The following is a 13963-nucleotide window of genomic DNA, read 5'->3' on the forward strand; positions in this document are numbered from 1 at the left end:
CCCCCCCAACTGGACAACCAAGACAACACTGAATTAAAACAAGAAACACAGGTGAACCCAGGGGAAAATATTTTATACAGCTATAAGACCCAGTTCTCCTGTTTCTAGTGAACTTCAAGACAGTTTGCAATACTTTTTTTTATTATTATTCATTTGTTCCAACATGCATAGAAGGCAAAATAATTGCACAAGATTTGCTAAGGAGCATTGAAGCTTTTCCTGAAGATACTTAGAACATAGGCTTGCCTGCAAAGTTCCGGTTATAGCCAGATTATTTGAGCGAAGGATGTTGTAACTGGTTTGATGCACAAAAACTGCTGCCCCTCAGTGGAACAGAGACAACGGCTTTCAAGCATTTTTTTTTTTATCCTTGAATGCTTTGACAACCATCATGATACTGTGTCACAGCTGTGAGAGACTTTTTGAAGCCTCTGCAACAAGAGACCTTCTCTGAAGGGGCGAGCCAGTTACCCTGCCGGGGAAGTGGTTCCACTACAACTGAGTGTAAAGCCCTCGGCTGCCGCCAGGTTCCCCACATCAGGACACAGGGGAGGCCACTCTGTGAGAAGCAGAATGCTGGGCTTCAAAAGACATGAATTCCAGAAGTAAGGAAATTTGGGTATTTAGGCTGTGTCTTGCCTTTCAGTCCTTCCCACTACCGTGACAGGAAGCAATGGGCCCCACTTACCTTGCTGACATCACGACACCAACAGTCAGAGTCCAAAGAGTTACTACTGTATTACTACTGAGATTACTTCACATGTTAATTGAGTGAAGATATATGTCCTCCTCCCCACATTACTAGCATTAGTCTACAGGCAAGCAATTCTGGGAGTCGGAATATAAAAAGAAAACCAAAAAAAACACTGAGCTTTTTTACTTTTACAGACTAAATATATTGACACCTTTTATACAAATAAAAGCAAATTATAGTATTACATTAATTTAACAAATTCTAATACAAAAAAAGGTGATTTCATAAAATGTCATTTTTAAATCAAAGCTCTACAGAAAATACAACTCCCCTTTAGAGATGTCCAGTCTGCCGAGCAATGTTTGCTCAAAATATAGTTATGAACTTAAATATGCTCATAAGTGTATTACACTTGAACTATACATTTGGATAAACGTTACAGAAATCAGAAATGAAGAAAATCCACTTATCACCAGAACCAGCTGTACGGCTCCAATGAGAAGAAGCCACTGGCTGAGCCGGGTACAGCCCACAGCCAGATCAGCTTTGCCTTGCTGGGGGCTGACCACACCCCTCCAACACATTCAGAAGTCAGGTGAATACTTGAGCGTTACCAATCCGTGATGTAAAAGAGAAAATAAAATAACCATCGGCGGCAAGAAATGAAGTTACGAGCCACATTCAGATCACAGGCAATACACTGCCTACAACACTTACAGACTAAAAACTGCCTTTAATAAAACTGACTTACCGATAGTCAAAACAAATTTTTGCCTATTGCTTCTACTTCACGCACGTTTACTGCTTTTAGGCTTTTAAATATTACGAAATGATCGAACTAGCGGAATTAAAGGTATACAAAATGATCATCTATCAAACATTCACTTTATACAGAAACATTTCTGAAACCGATTTACAGTATACAATTAGTTTATACAGCTTAAGCAACTGTTACAAAGTCATTTCTCTCAAATCGAAAGCAGCTGAAAGATCTCAGGTTTTGTTAAAAGGTTCTTGGTCACCGTTTGAATTTAACATTCTTGGCTCCCACCATTCAGATCCCTGTCATCACATATAACACTGCAAGGTTCCTTTAATAAAGTACACATTATTCCACCTAACCCTACGCTGCAAAACTGGTTAATGTGCAAGAAAAACTCATTAACTCCAAGGTGTTTTTAAATACAATGTATCTACATTTTTCCCCAGAATGCTTTCGCTTCCTGAGCTAGACATAAAAATACCTTAAAACAGGTTTAGGTGCAGATCTGACACCCCATAACCAAACTACATCAAAATGCATAGAGGGGAAAAAAAACCCACACCACTTTTGGTTATCTCGCACTATTACTTGTTTGTACTCTAAATATATTTTTAGATAGATTGAATAATGCGCTGAATAAAGTAACAAACTTAATATTTCAATTGTCTAAACTATATTATGGCATATTGCTCTTGCCTTTTATGACTTGTATAAAAGAATGTAGTAGGCTGTAAAATATACACATACTCCTTATAATCTTAATCTTGTCATCTAGGTGATTTAGAAATGCTATCATCTGCAACAAAAACATACGATTTCGGTGAGGTTTTGTTTTAAGATCAAATCGGCCTTCAAAGCTAGTTAAAGAAGGTCTGCATGTTAAAACTGGTATTTTGCAGGTGCATTTCAGTGTTTTAAATACATTTTTTAGTTCTATAAAAGTTTGAAGTCACTGTCAATGAAAAAGAAACAATCTAAACCAAACTTTTTCTTTTTTTATGAAAAAGGGTTTTGGAGCTATCCATGATTTGTGGGTTTGAATCTGGGTTACTGAAGTAATTTTTGAATGCAAAATTAATTTTCTAATCAAACAATGAAGTAAATTCCAGTAAAAACTATAGTATTAAATAAGCTTATACAGTAAATTGCAGTATGGTAAGCTTGGATTTAAGGTGCTATTCCATCCACTCTGAAGTCTTTTAAAGGACTTTACCACGTGGGCATCATGTCTGGAAACCAGACTCTACCGAGATGCTTCGAAACTTCCCAGTGAATCTGCTCTAAGCTGTACTTCTGATCAGGAATCAGAACTTCCTCCATAATGGAAAGCTGAGAGAGACGACCGCCACACATCTTCACAAACTCGACGAAGGCACTGCAAGAGACTTCACATTCTCCTAGGCCGACGGCCGACAGGTACTTGCAACGTTCCGCGATACGGATCAGCTCCTCGTCCAGCGGCCGCAATCCGTTGGCGCACACCACCAGTTCCACTAAGCGAGGACATGTCATCCCGACGCGGCCAAGGACGTCTTTGCTTACCGATCTTCCGAAGTAAAGGTGAGTGACGGGTATTTCGTAACGGAAGAACGGGTCAAACTCCTCTTCGTACAAGAAAAAGTACATCACTAAATTTACTTTAGGAGAATGCTTGATGAAAGCGTCCCAGCTGCTCTTCTGAATCGTGTGGAACTGAGTCTGTCCGGGGTTTTCACTGACCACGTCAATGCGCAAGTGTTCTAGCCTGACATGCTTTTCAGAAGACAAAGCAAGGAGAAGGTCGTCGCTCAGCAGGTGATAGTTCAGCGCCAGCTCACGTAAGCCATGACACTGGTCAGCCACACAAAGGATACCTGGGAGAAAAGAACATTATGGAAGGGGTTACACGGGTAAACATAGAACCATAGAAACATCGAGGTCGGAAAGGACCTTAAGATCAAGTCCAACCATCAGCCTTACACCACCCTAACACTAAACCATCTCCTGAAGTGCCACATCCAGATGTTTTTTAAACACGTCCAGGGATGGTGACTCCACCACCTCCCTTGGCAACCCATTCCAGTGTTTGATCACCCTCTCGGTGAAGAAGTGCTCATACCTGAACAAGAAATATAAGAGTGAGTTTGTTTCCGTGTGTCAGGAGGTTGCAAAGGCCATGTATTTCAACATGCAGTTAAGACCTAACATCAAAATAAATTTGTACCAGACGACCATGAACATGAGCCAGCAGTGTGCCCAGGTGGCCAAGAAGGCCAACGGCATCCTGGCCTGTATCAGAAATGGTGTGACCAGCAGGAGGAGGGAGGTGATCGTGTCCCTGTACTCGGCACTCGTGAGACCGCACCTCGAGTACTGTGTCCAGTTTTGGTCACCACAGTACAAGAAGGACATGGAGGTGCTGGAGCGGGTGCAGAGAAGGGCAACAAGGCTTGTGAGAGGTCTGGAAAACATGACCTATGAAGAGCGGCTGAGGGAACTGGGTTTGTTTAGTCTGGAGAAGAGGAGGCTGAGAGGAGACCTTATTGCCCTCTACAACTACCTAAAAGGAGGCTGTAGTGAGGCTGGTGCTGGTCTCTTCTCTCTAATTACTAATGACAGGACAAGGGGAAATGGCCTCAAGTTGCGTCAGGGTAAGTTTAGATTGGATATTCGGAGGAAGTTCTTTACTGAATGAGTGGTGAGGCACTGGAACAGGGTGCCCAGGGAGGTGGTGGAGTCACCAACCCTGGAGGTGTTTAAAAAAAAAGTAGATCTAGCACTTGAGGCTATGGTGTAGTGGTTACATATCCTGGGATGAAGGTTGGACTAGATGATCTTCAGAGGTCCGTCCCAACCCCGAACATTCTGTGATTCTGTGACCAGAATGTGAATCTTTTTCATGTAAGCAGGTCTCATGACTCCTTTCTATCTACACAGTGAGATACTCGTAACACTATGTGACTGCATCGCTGTTTTTCTAAGGAAACAGTAAAGAAGACAACACGCTGCATCATATACTTCCCTACAGCACTTGATTCTTATGACACATATCCACACTCGCTGTTCTGCCTTGTGTAAAGCCACACATCCTCAAATTCATTTCTGTAAAAGTGCCTTACTCCAAAGCATTTCCCTAGCTGGCTCTGGAGGAACTGCTGTCCCCCTCTGTGGCTGACAGAGCAGCCATCATGAATTCTGTCACCTGAGGAAAGCAAACGTAAAACAAGTGCTAGATTTTAATTAAATACAGAAATTGCTGCAGTCAGTATTTGTTCTTTCTAGTAGAGTATAAATATTTAAATTTGGAAATACAGCAACAAAAAAGGTATTAACAAAAAGAACCCTGCTCAGTTTATGGGGTTCCCACTCATCCTTGCAGATACAAGCAACGGTACCATACTGGTAAAAAAAAAAAAAAAAAGGTACTAAAAAAAGCAAGAGCATTTAGTCCTCTGCATTTCATGTGACCCAGAAAACTCTGTGAAATTCAGGATAAAGTCTTTTCCATTAACAGAGCAGATGAGAACACAGCATTTAATAAGCAACTGAAAAACCTGAGCTCAACACACTATAGCTTTGAAGCAATATAAATATAGAAAGACAGAGTTATTTGAAGATGCAGTTATTAAATTCAAAAGAGAAGCGTATACTGAGTCTAAAACACACTTTCTTAGAAAAAATACTGTAAAGTATTCCATGAATATACACAACAAAAAAGTATGTATTTTCCACTTGGAACATCTGGCAAGAATATGTGCATCAGAAACTTTTCTAAGTGTATCAAATACTGTCATTTCAAATATAGAAAGATTGTTAGCTGAATTAAAAAAAACCCAACAGAACTTATATAACACATTTTTAACTCTTACTGCAACTATTTCCTCAAAAAATAGTTTATATATGTAAGCATACTTATTATTTCGGTCAGGTGGAGGGGATGTGATCCAAGATGAAGTCAAAATCCAGAATTTGTGTTTATTTGCTTGGTTTTTTTGTGGTTTGGTTTTTTTTTCCTCCAAGACCGGAGTACAAAATTTGAGCAACTAAGGATAACTATAAACTTCTGTATTTCCTGTCCTTAAACTCATAACAAACTTATTCTTAGAGCCACACCCTGCAACAGCTACTATGGCCACTGCATTTAGGCAGACTCAGGCCTGCTCTTCATAGTACCTAGGTTTGTGTAAAACATTTCATGTGCCAACAGTTTCAAAATTCAGATAGCTGTCTCATTGCTACACAGTTTCAAAAAACAGCTTGCTACAAATTCAGCATCCAAACCAGCTCGCTATCCAGACCTCTAGGCTTCAAAGAAAAAAAGAAAAAAAAAAAAAAGGTCATCTTTGTTAATTCCGAGGGTACATTCCTGACTATTCAGGACAAAAAGGGAAGAACTGGAGTTCAAGTTGCTGTGAACTTTTGTGGGTCTAGCACTGGATTTTCACATCTAACACTGGCAACGAAATTCTGTATCCCACAGAGAAAACTGACAAGGAATAGGGTGTAGGCAAGTAACCTGCCGGAGGGCCTGCCTAGAGCCCGTGCTTCAAGTGGCACATTCACAGAACATCCCTACATCTTTGTGTCACTGAGAGGTAAGTTGTGCTCATATCATATAGCACATGTTTGCATCAAAAAAATCTCTCTACTAAACCACTAATGCAGACACATCCTACACATCTACTCTTCTCCCCTGTGCTCCCCCCAAAGAGAACCAACCCGCCCAACCTGAAAACAGAGCAGAAATACAGCCTTTACAGAAATGCTTTTGGTTCCCTCTGTTTCAATAATATTTCAAGTAATAAGCAACAATAGCCATTATTTTGTTTTACAAGGTACTGTTGCAGTTCTAATACAAGTTGAAGTGCAGAAGGGAAACAGCAAGCAGAAGAAACTTCAGACCTGCTCAGAAAGATCAGAAACACACCACTGCTTTTGTTTCTCCAGCCCAAGCCCAAACATGCCTCTTCATCTTTGTACAGAAATTTAGGGATTACTTGGAGCATCCTTTGTGAGCAAATCAGTTTTATATCAGTAATTTTCCTTTATTCCTGCAGTCTTAGAGTCTTTCTTACACTACTTAAATTACTCTTCCCTTTTCTTCACTAACAAATTCTTAAGAACTTATCGAGTAATGAACATTCCCCCTCAAATTCAATTTGAAGGCACGTTATACCATTTTAAGTACATCTATAAGTAATTAGTTTTGCATAATTCAAGGCCCTTTTGGTTCAATTAAAGCTTTTTCACATTTATAGTAGCCAGCTAATTATAACATTCCCATTAGAAAAAAAAATCTAGGTAAGTCCTGGTGTGCAAAGTTTCTCAATTTTTTTCAAGAGTGGCATTTCTGCACCCTGTCTGCTCTGAAGTCAACTACCCACATACCACTTTCTTTCTTTTGATCCACTTATTATCCCCCCCTCCATCTCAAGGCACACCCATGCCTGAATTAAACAATCAGATTCTCCCGACCATCTGCTTAGCAACTTCTTGTTTTTTCACTAATGCATCTGAACCCATTCTACTCACCTCTGCGCCATGAGGGACGACACTGGTCTTTCCATTTAAAAACATCATACGAGATATATCACACATAACACATCAGTCAACAATCTTTTTATGTCCACATCCCTTTCCCAAATTAAGTGTATGATGTTCAAAAACAAAACAAAACAAAACAAAACTTCTAGCAAGGATTAGTCACAAGCCAGCAAAGTCTGCTAGAGCTGACAGGTCGCTCTTGGATCCAGATCTAAGGAAATTCCTCTCTTTGCCTAGCTACAAATTACTGCTGGAGCCTCCTCCTCCTCCTGAAAGACACCCTACGACTTCTGTACTTCGCAGATAGAAGGATTTTCAAACAAAATTTTAAGTGAGAAAAAACAGTCATTCAGGCTAATTTAAAAACCCTTTATCTATGATCACAAAGCTTTGAAGGAAATAACATTGCAATTAATATGCTGGTGAACACTTTGCTGGATAAGTCTGGGGCAGCAGAGACCTGTATTTTCAGGAGGTCTTTGTACAAAACCAAACACAAGGTTTTGTGGAGAGCTACACCTGCAAAAGGTATTAAGTTTGTTTGTGGATTGTTTGTCATCACTACAGCAATGTGCCTTCTCCTACAGTATCATTTTCCCCACATATTAGAAACCTTGTTGGTGAATTTCACACATAACATACCTAATATTTACAACTGCAATATATTTGCATGAAGAAAGTCATGGTGACTACAGTAGTCTCTACTCAGCTTCAGAACAGAAATTCAGCTAAGCTGCCAGCATTTCATTTATAATTCCTCTTCCATTTCTCAGTGAAAAGCTGTAAGTGCTAAGTTGACGGGCTGTGAATCAAATCTTGAACTTGCTGTGCATCGCATAAGTCTTCCACAATCAATTTTATGAACTTCAACAATCTTGAGTTATTTCATTCTGATATGAGCTGGCTTCACTCCTGCTACAAACAGGCTCGGAGTGTTAATGAAGTACATTCGGTAACAGCCCAGGTCAGTCTCATCTCACTCTGTTGATGCTGTCTGCACTTGGTCTCCAGCAAAAGATTAAACTGCTTTCTTACAGCATGACTAAAGTAGAATCTTTATAATCCATGACACTACCACACTCAAAACCCACACATAATGAACAGTGGAAAAGGAACTCGCGTTCCAAAAAGCTTCATTATACTGGAATGCTTTACTGACTGCAGAAATAGTGCACTATCCAAGTCAATAAATACTCTTAAATACCACAAGAGGTTAGTTATTCATCCAGAACAGGCAAGCCCTGTTTCAATATTAGCTCAGAAATTGCGCTGCAAGTGGTGGGATGGATGGATTGACTGACGACCAGCTGAATCAGCTATTTTATGCCTGCATTCATCCTCACCCTCAGCCCAGCCCTATTTTTTCAGGAGTTTACTGGTTTTGGACAGAATTTAAGGCACACATTTAAAAAACAAAACCAAAACCCAAATCACAGTAGCTTACCAGCTGGAGAAACATGAGGACAACTGCTCATTTTCAACAGTTTGAGCGTGTCACTGTTGTTAGCCACTAAGACTTTGAGAGACGGATCATCTACGGGTGTGTCGTCAATCTTAAGCGAAGAGAGGGATTTGGAGTTTACAAACACCACTGTCAGTGCAGAAATAAAGTGAGACTGGAAAAAAAAAAAAAAGTTTAAATGAACCAGTTGTATCCGAAATAAAAATGGATGTTTTTACACTGCACACAACAGCCCTAGTTTTCTTTGACTTATTGACAGTAGTTGCCAAAAATGCATTCTTTTGATATTGCATAATTAAAAATATTAACACTGAGATATCTTTGAGTAGAGGAAGTATAATAATTTTGTGCCCTCAGTTTATGCATTTGGCAAATCAGAACATTTAACACTAAACATAAATCAAGAATGTGACCCAGGACAATCTACTAAAACTTAAATGTGTAGGAAAACCGCAGGCAAAGAGCAAGCCTAGAAGCCCTAATTTTGAGGATAATTTGCAAGTAGCACTGTGAAAGAAGCTGCAAACGCAGTCAAGAGAGGCAACGCCGTACTCTTAACACATGTACAAAGCCAAATGGTACCAGTGCCTGCCCAGCAGCCACACTGGGTATTTAGGGTTTCTCTGGATTTGTCTTAGAAAGCTAACCTGACTGCTCCAGAGTCAGGGAGCAGGTGATCAATTAAACAACACAGATAATGTAGGTCCAGTGCTTCATTTTTATGTAACCGTTGAAAATTATCAGCAAAGACAGATCCCAGAACGCCTTAATCCAAGAAACAAAGGCTGAGGAGAAGACACAACAGTGCTTGTAGAAATCACTGGTGATATGAGGGAAGTGAATCATTAGTTTACCTTCATGATTTTTTACAAGACTGAATAGAAGGCTTAAAAAAAGTACCTCCTCTGTGTATTACGTAAGTATCCCATAAAATTACTTGCTGCTTTCATTTCAATAGTTTTACTCTGAACCACATGCACATGTAGTATCCTGCATATAGTTATAGGACAGAAGGCCTGGCAATGGTGCTTGCTCATTCTTCTGTGACATATCTATGGTTTTGCTAAAACTCTGAACGACATGCACATGTAGTATCCTGCATGTTATAGGACATGCAGTTATAGGACAGAAGGCCTGGCAATGGTGCTTGCTCATTCTTCTGTGACATATCTATGGTTTTGCTAAAACTCACACACAATTAGATTTAGAGCAGGAATTCATATTTTCACATTAATTGCCAAGGTCAGTTGATGCAAATGGAAACAAAATTCAGATCAGAAGCACGAAGCATTTCGGCTTTAGGGACCACTCCCGACTATACTGACAACACACCGATTATACACATTACGTACTGAAGGAAAGGTGTTTTAATATTTTCCCTCTGTATTTGAAAGAGTTAGTACTGTGTCTTTACTTTCTGTATTTAGAATGCAATTCCCTTCACTAAGAAGGGAATCCCAAAACGTACAAACTAGGAATTCAGTGTCTTTTGAATACTGACACGTACGTAACCTACAGTATGATTCCTTAAGAGATTCATGCAGAACGTGCTTCATGAAAAGACCACGTAACTCAATGCTAAAAAGCAGAAATAATTGCGTAGCGTTCACCATCTTTCAAAGCGATTCATCTGTGCCTGTTTCTCATCCAACGGGCCTGTTTCAGAACTTATTTGTGGTCAAATTATATTCTTTAAAAATGACTGCTGGCAGTAATGTATGCTGCTATTATCGGAGTGGTAAGTATTAAAAAGCTGTAGCTAACCCTGTTGAAACCCTATAGCCTACTGGTCAATAAACAGAAGGACTCGAAAGAAAAAGGTGAGAACTAAGTTTTCATATGCTGCAGAGAATGAGTGAAACTTCAGTTACGCATCTTCATACATCTCAGTTTGTCCCTTTACTTCAGCCCAGTAATAAAGTTTTCTTCACCAAAAATTCATATTCTTACAAGAAAACTTTTTTATAAAGTTCAAGGAATACTGTATGAATCACTACAATAGTTTGCTACAGAAAAAATACACGTATTAAAATACCTTTGGTAGGTCCATGAAGCTTGGCCGGGCAGTTGAAATTAGCCCAAGTGTTTTCAGAGAGCAATTCACAAGCTGTGATAAAATATCACAAGCTGCTTCTGCAGATTCCTTGCTACTGTCCACCTTAAAATAAAACATGTTTATTGTTTCGCATCAAATACACTCTTTATTAAAAAAAGCAAAGTATTTGTCATTAGAGACTTTTTTCACTTTACCTTCTGAAATACGATGTCCAAAAAAAAAAATTTACAAAACATTGTATTGGGAATCCATCAATGTTGTTCTTTTTTCCCCCCAGAAAGTATGTGCCGAAAAAAAAAAAAAATCCAAGATAATTTGCTACAAATTTACCATTCTCCTAAACATTTTGGTAAAACTCCGAATCACAGAATGGTTTGGGTTGGAAGGAACCTTAACGATCACCCAGTTCCAACGTCCTGCCATGGCCAGGGACACCTCCCACTAGAGCAGGTTGCTCAAAGCTCCATCCAGCCTGGCCTTGGACACTTTCAGGGAAGGGAAATCCACAGGTTCTCTGGACACCATCCTCACAGTAAAGAATTTCTCCCCAATACCTAATGTAAATCTATTCTCCTTCAGTCTAAAACCATTACCCCTTGTCCTATCACTACATGCCCATTTAGCAGGGTTAGGGGTCAGCTGAACAGTTTGTTCCAAGATACACAGTCCACATCAAATAACAAGCAAGTGGAGGTTTATTTGGGTCCAGAGCTTACACCATGTCCTCTACATTCTTCCTTATCAAATTGCAGGAATTCTATAAGTCTTCTACTATATAAAAAAGCTGCTTCCTTTTACAGTGACTCAGCTCGTAACATACAGCTGCTGGAGAGTTAGGTGCATTACCATATGAACCTATGATAACAGATATGCAATATCCACTCTGAGGGAAAAAAAAATTAGTCTTCATCAGTCAGCTTCTTACAAAACTGAATCACTTGACATGCCTCCAGTGGTCTTCCCCCAGCGCTCAGTTGTGCTTTCTGTATAACCTCTTACATACAGTAGGTGTGACAGCTCTGCAAACCTACACAACAGTAAAAAGCTTGACCACAAGATCAATTTTAAGTCTACCATAAGCCATGCTACCTTGTCAGCAACCGATCTAAGTTCAACAATCACTCATTTTCTGCTCAAACACAAGCTGAAAAACCTTGATTTTCAAGAATCCAATCCTCCTTTAACTAAAAAAAAAAAAAAATCCCACTTTTTCAGCCTTGACGGAGTAACAGTCAGTATTATTACCCATTTCCTTGTGATCATCCCTGCTACTTCGTATTTTCTGTGACGTAGAGTTCATTCTGCAATACTGAAGGACAACTGAAGGGACACATTCAAGACAGGATGGGTATCACCCCACCAGTGAAGGCATTTGAAATCCTTCAAAAACATTTGATGCAAAACAACACACACTGGAGACAGACACTGTAAGGTGATTCCAATACTACTGTAAGTTTTCTTTGTTCTGACATCTATAAAGCCTCTGCAAACCTTCTGACAGCCAGTTTGCATCTGATACTGCATCAAACAGTAGCAATACACATAATCAGGCAGAGGTACCCCAGCTACTTCCATGCTGTTAGGTTGGACTAGAGGATCTTCAGAGGTCCCTTCCAACCCCTAACATTCTGTGATTCTGATGATTCCTGTTTTAACTACCAGATCTCAGAAAAAAAACAATTAGTATGTCCACCTTGCTGCAAAATCACTGCCTTTCCAAATCTGTCACACAGCTGATGCATAAGCAGCTGTGACTGTTTTGCAGGACTCTTTCAAAACAGAGTGATGCGTAAGCCGATATTAAAGGTTTTCAGCTGCCGAAAATAATTCCATTCTATTAACAAGGCCAGTTCTGACGAAAAGGTATTTCTCAGCCAAGCACAATCAGCAGATATACCATCCTGTGAAAATCCCACATACTTTTCCAGTTAACTGAAACACAGCTGTGTTGAGCAGATGCCACAGAATCCCACACAATTGAGTACCAAATCTGCTAGCTGCTTACTACCAGCACTGAAGCCACTCCCTGTGCATTAGATGTTTTCTAACCATGAGTATTAGATCCAACTCCCTACAGGACATGAAATGGGAAAATGCCCAATTTATGTATCCTGATCAAACATGTATGGTCGTATCAGAACTGAAGTATGTCTGCCCACTCACTGAGGCAGAACTCTAAGCAGCTAAGATAAAAAAAGATAAAAAGGATTAAAAAACCCACCCCACAATAAACAAAACAAACAAACAAACAAACCCAAACAACCCAGCAAACACAAAAATTCCCACCTAATAGAATCAAGGCAATGAACAGGTATGTTCAAAACTGCTATTCCAAGTTTTGGTGCTGAAAACATATTCAAATAAATAAAGGAATCTGTAGATAACCTTCATGTCTATAAATCCATTTAGAGAACCCATTTCTTCAGTGCACTAGGCCCGAGAACAAGGCCTACTACACTGAGACCTGCCATAATTCTTTTAAAGTAACTGGCAATCCTAATCACAAAAATAACATCATAGGCCTTTCCTAACATTTAGTGATGTTCTTTAGGTTTCAGCACATTAAAATGTTTTGATCACCACTGTCAACTACTGCATATCATAAATATTTCAATTACTGACATTAATCAAATGAAACTTCTCATGCTTTGATATTCATACAGATGAATCATCCAAACTGTCTCAAAAATATCAGATATTTCCTTAAAAAATCCTAAACAAAATGCAGGGGGGGAAAAAATGAACCATCTTTAACAAATGCTTTTGTTTTAATAAAATTACTTTTTTAAAGCTTCAAAAATACACTACCTTGAAGCTTACATACTGCAGATGATTGGAATGCCTCTTTATTATTTGCTTGATCAGCTCAGGATGCGTAGCCCTCAAGTAAGATGTAGCTGGTTGATTCAGTTCAAATTCGAAACACCTCCAGAGATCAGGCATATGAAACACCTGGTTCCAGCTTCGGCAAACCTGTGATGCGTGAGCACGATCCAGAAGAGGCAAATACTGAAACACCTGCAGGATAATGTCTTGAAGCAGGTTTGCCCAGTCAGGACTCTGCACAACCCTGGATTCCTCGTCTAAAACCTTGTGTCTCTTGGATTCTCCCTCAGCTGTCTCTTCTGATGAACTGCTGTTGGCCTCATTAGTTTTCCTCCCTCGTTTCATTCTATTAAAATAATAATAAAAATATTTTTAAATGCAACAGAGATGAAAAGAACAATATTAATAGAAAACAGTGGAGATGAAAAAGCATGTGTTCTGTAACTACATTTGTGCAAGGTTTTACTCACACACACAAAGGAAAAAAAAATTTCAAGTAATAATGAGTTTGAAGCAGTAGCCTAAAAACAGTATTGACATCTAACCAGTTATCTTTCATACTACTTCTTCAATCATTAGCAGTACCAATTCATTTATATCACTCTCCTTTCAGTGCCTGACTTCTGCGTACAAGAACAC

General features: G+C 39.4%; 1 protein-coding gene across 1 annotated transcript; it reads right to left on the minus strand.

Annotated features, from left to right (window-relative positions):
- Positions 1-2652: 2652 nt before the first annotated feature.
- On the minus strand, positions 2653-13669 carry FBXL3 (F-box and leucine-rich repeat protein 3). The gene is made up of 4 exons (XM_009877955.1): positions 13307-13669; positions 10478-10600; positions 8425-8596; positions 2653-3310 (listed from the first exon to the last, which is right to left on the minus strand). Exons 1-4 carry the CDS (start codon positions 13667-13669, stop codon positions 2667-2669), a joined length of 1302 nt encoding a protein of 433 aa, XP_009876257.1. The 3' UTR covers positions 2653-2666.
- Positions 13670-13963: the final 294 nt, after the last annotated feature.

This window comes from Apaloderma vittatum, unplaced genomic scaffold, assembly GCF_000703405.1.
Source record: "Apaloderma vittatum isolate BGI_N311 unplaced genomic scaffold, ASM70340v1 scaffold1301, whole genome shotgun sequence".
In the NCBI taxonomy this organism is placed as follows: Eukaryota; Metazoa; Chordata; class Aves; order Trogoniformes; family Trogonidae; genus Apaloderma; species Apaloderma vittatum.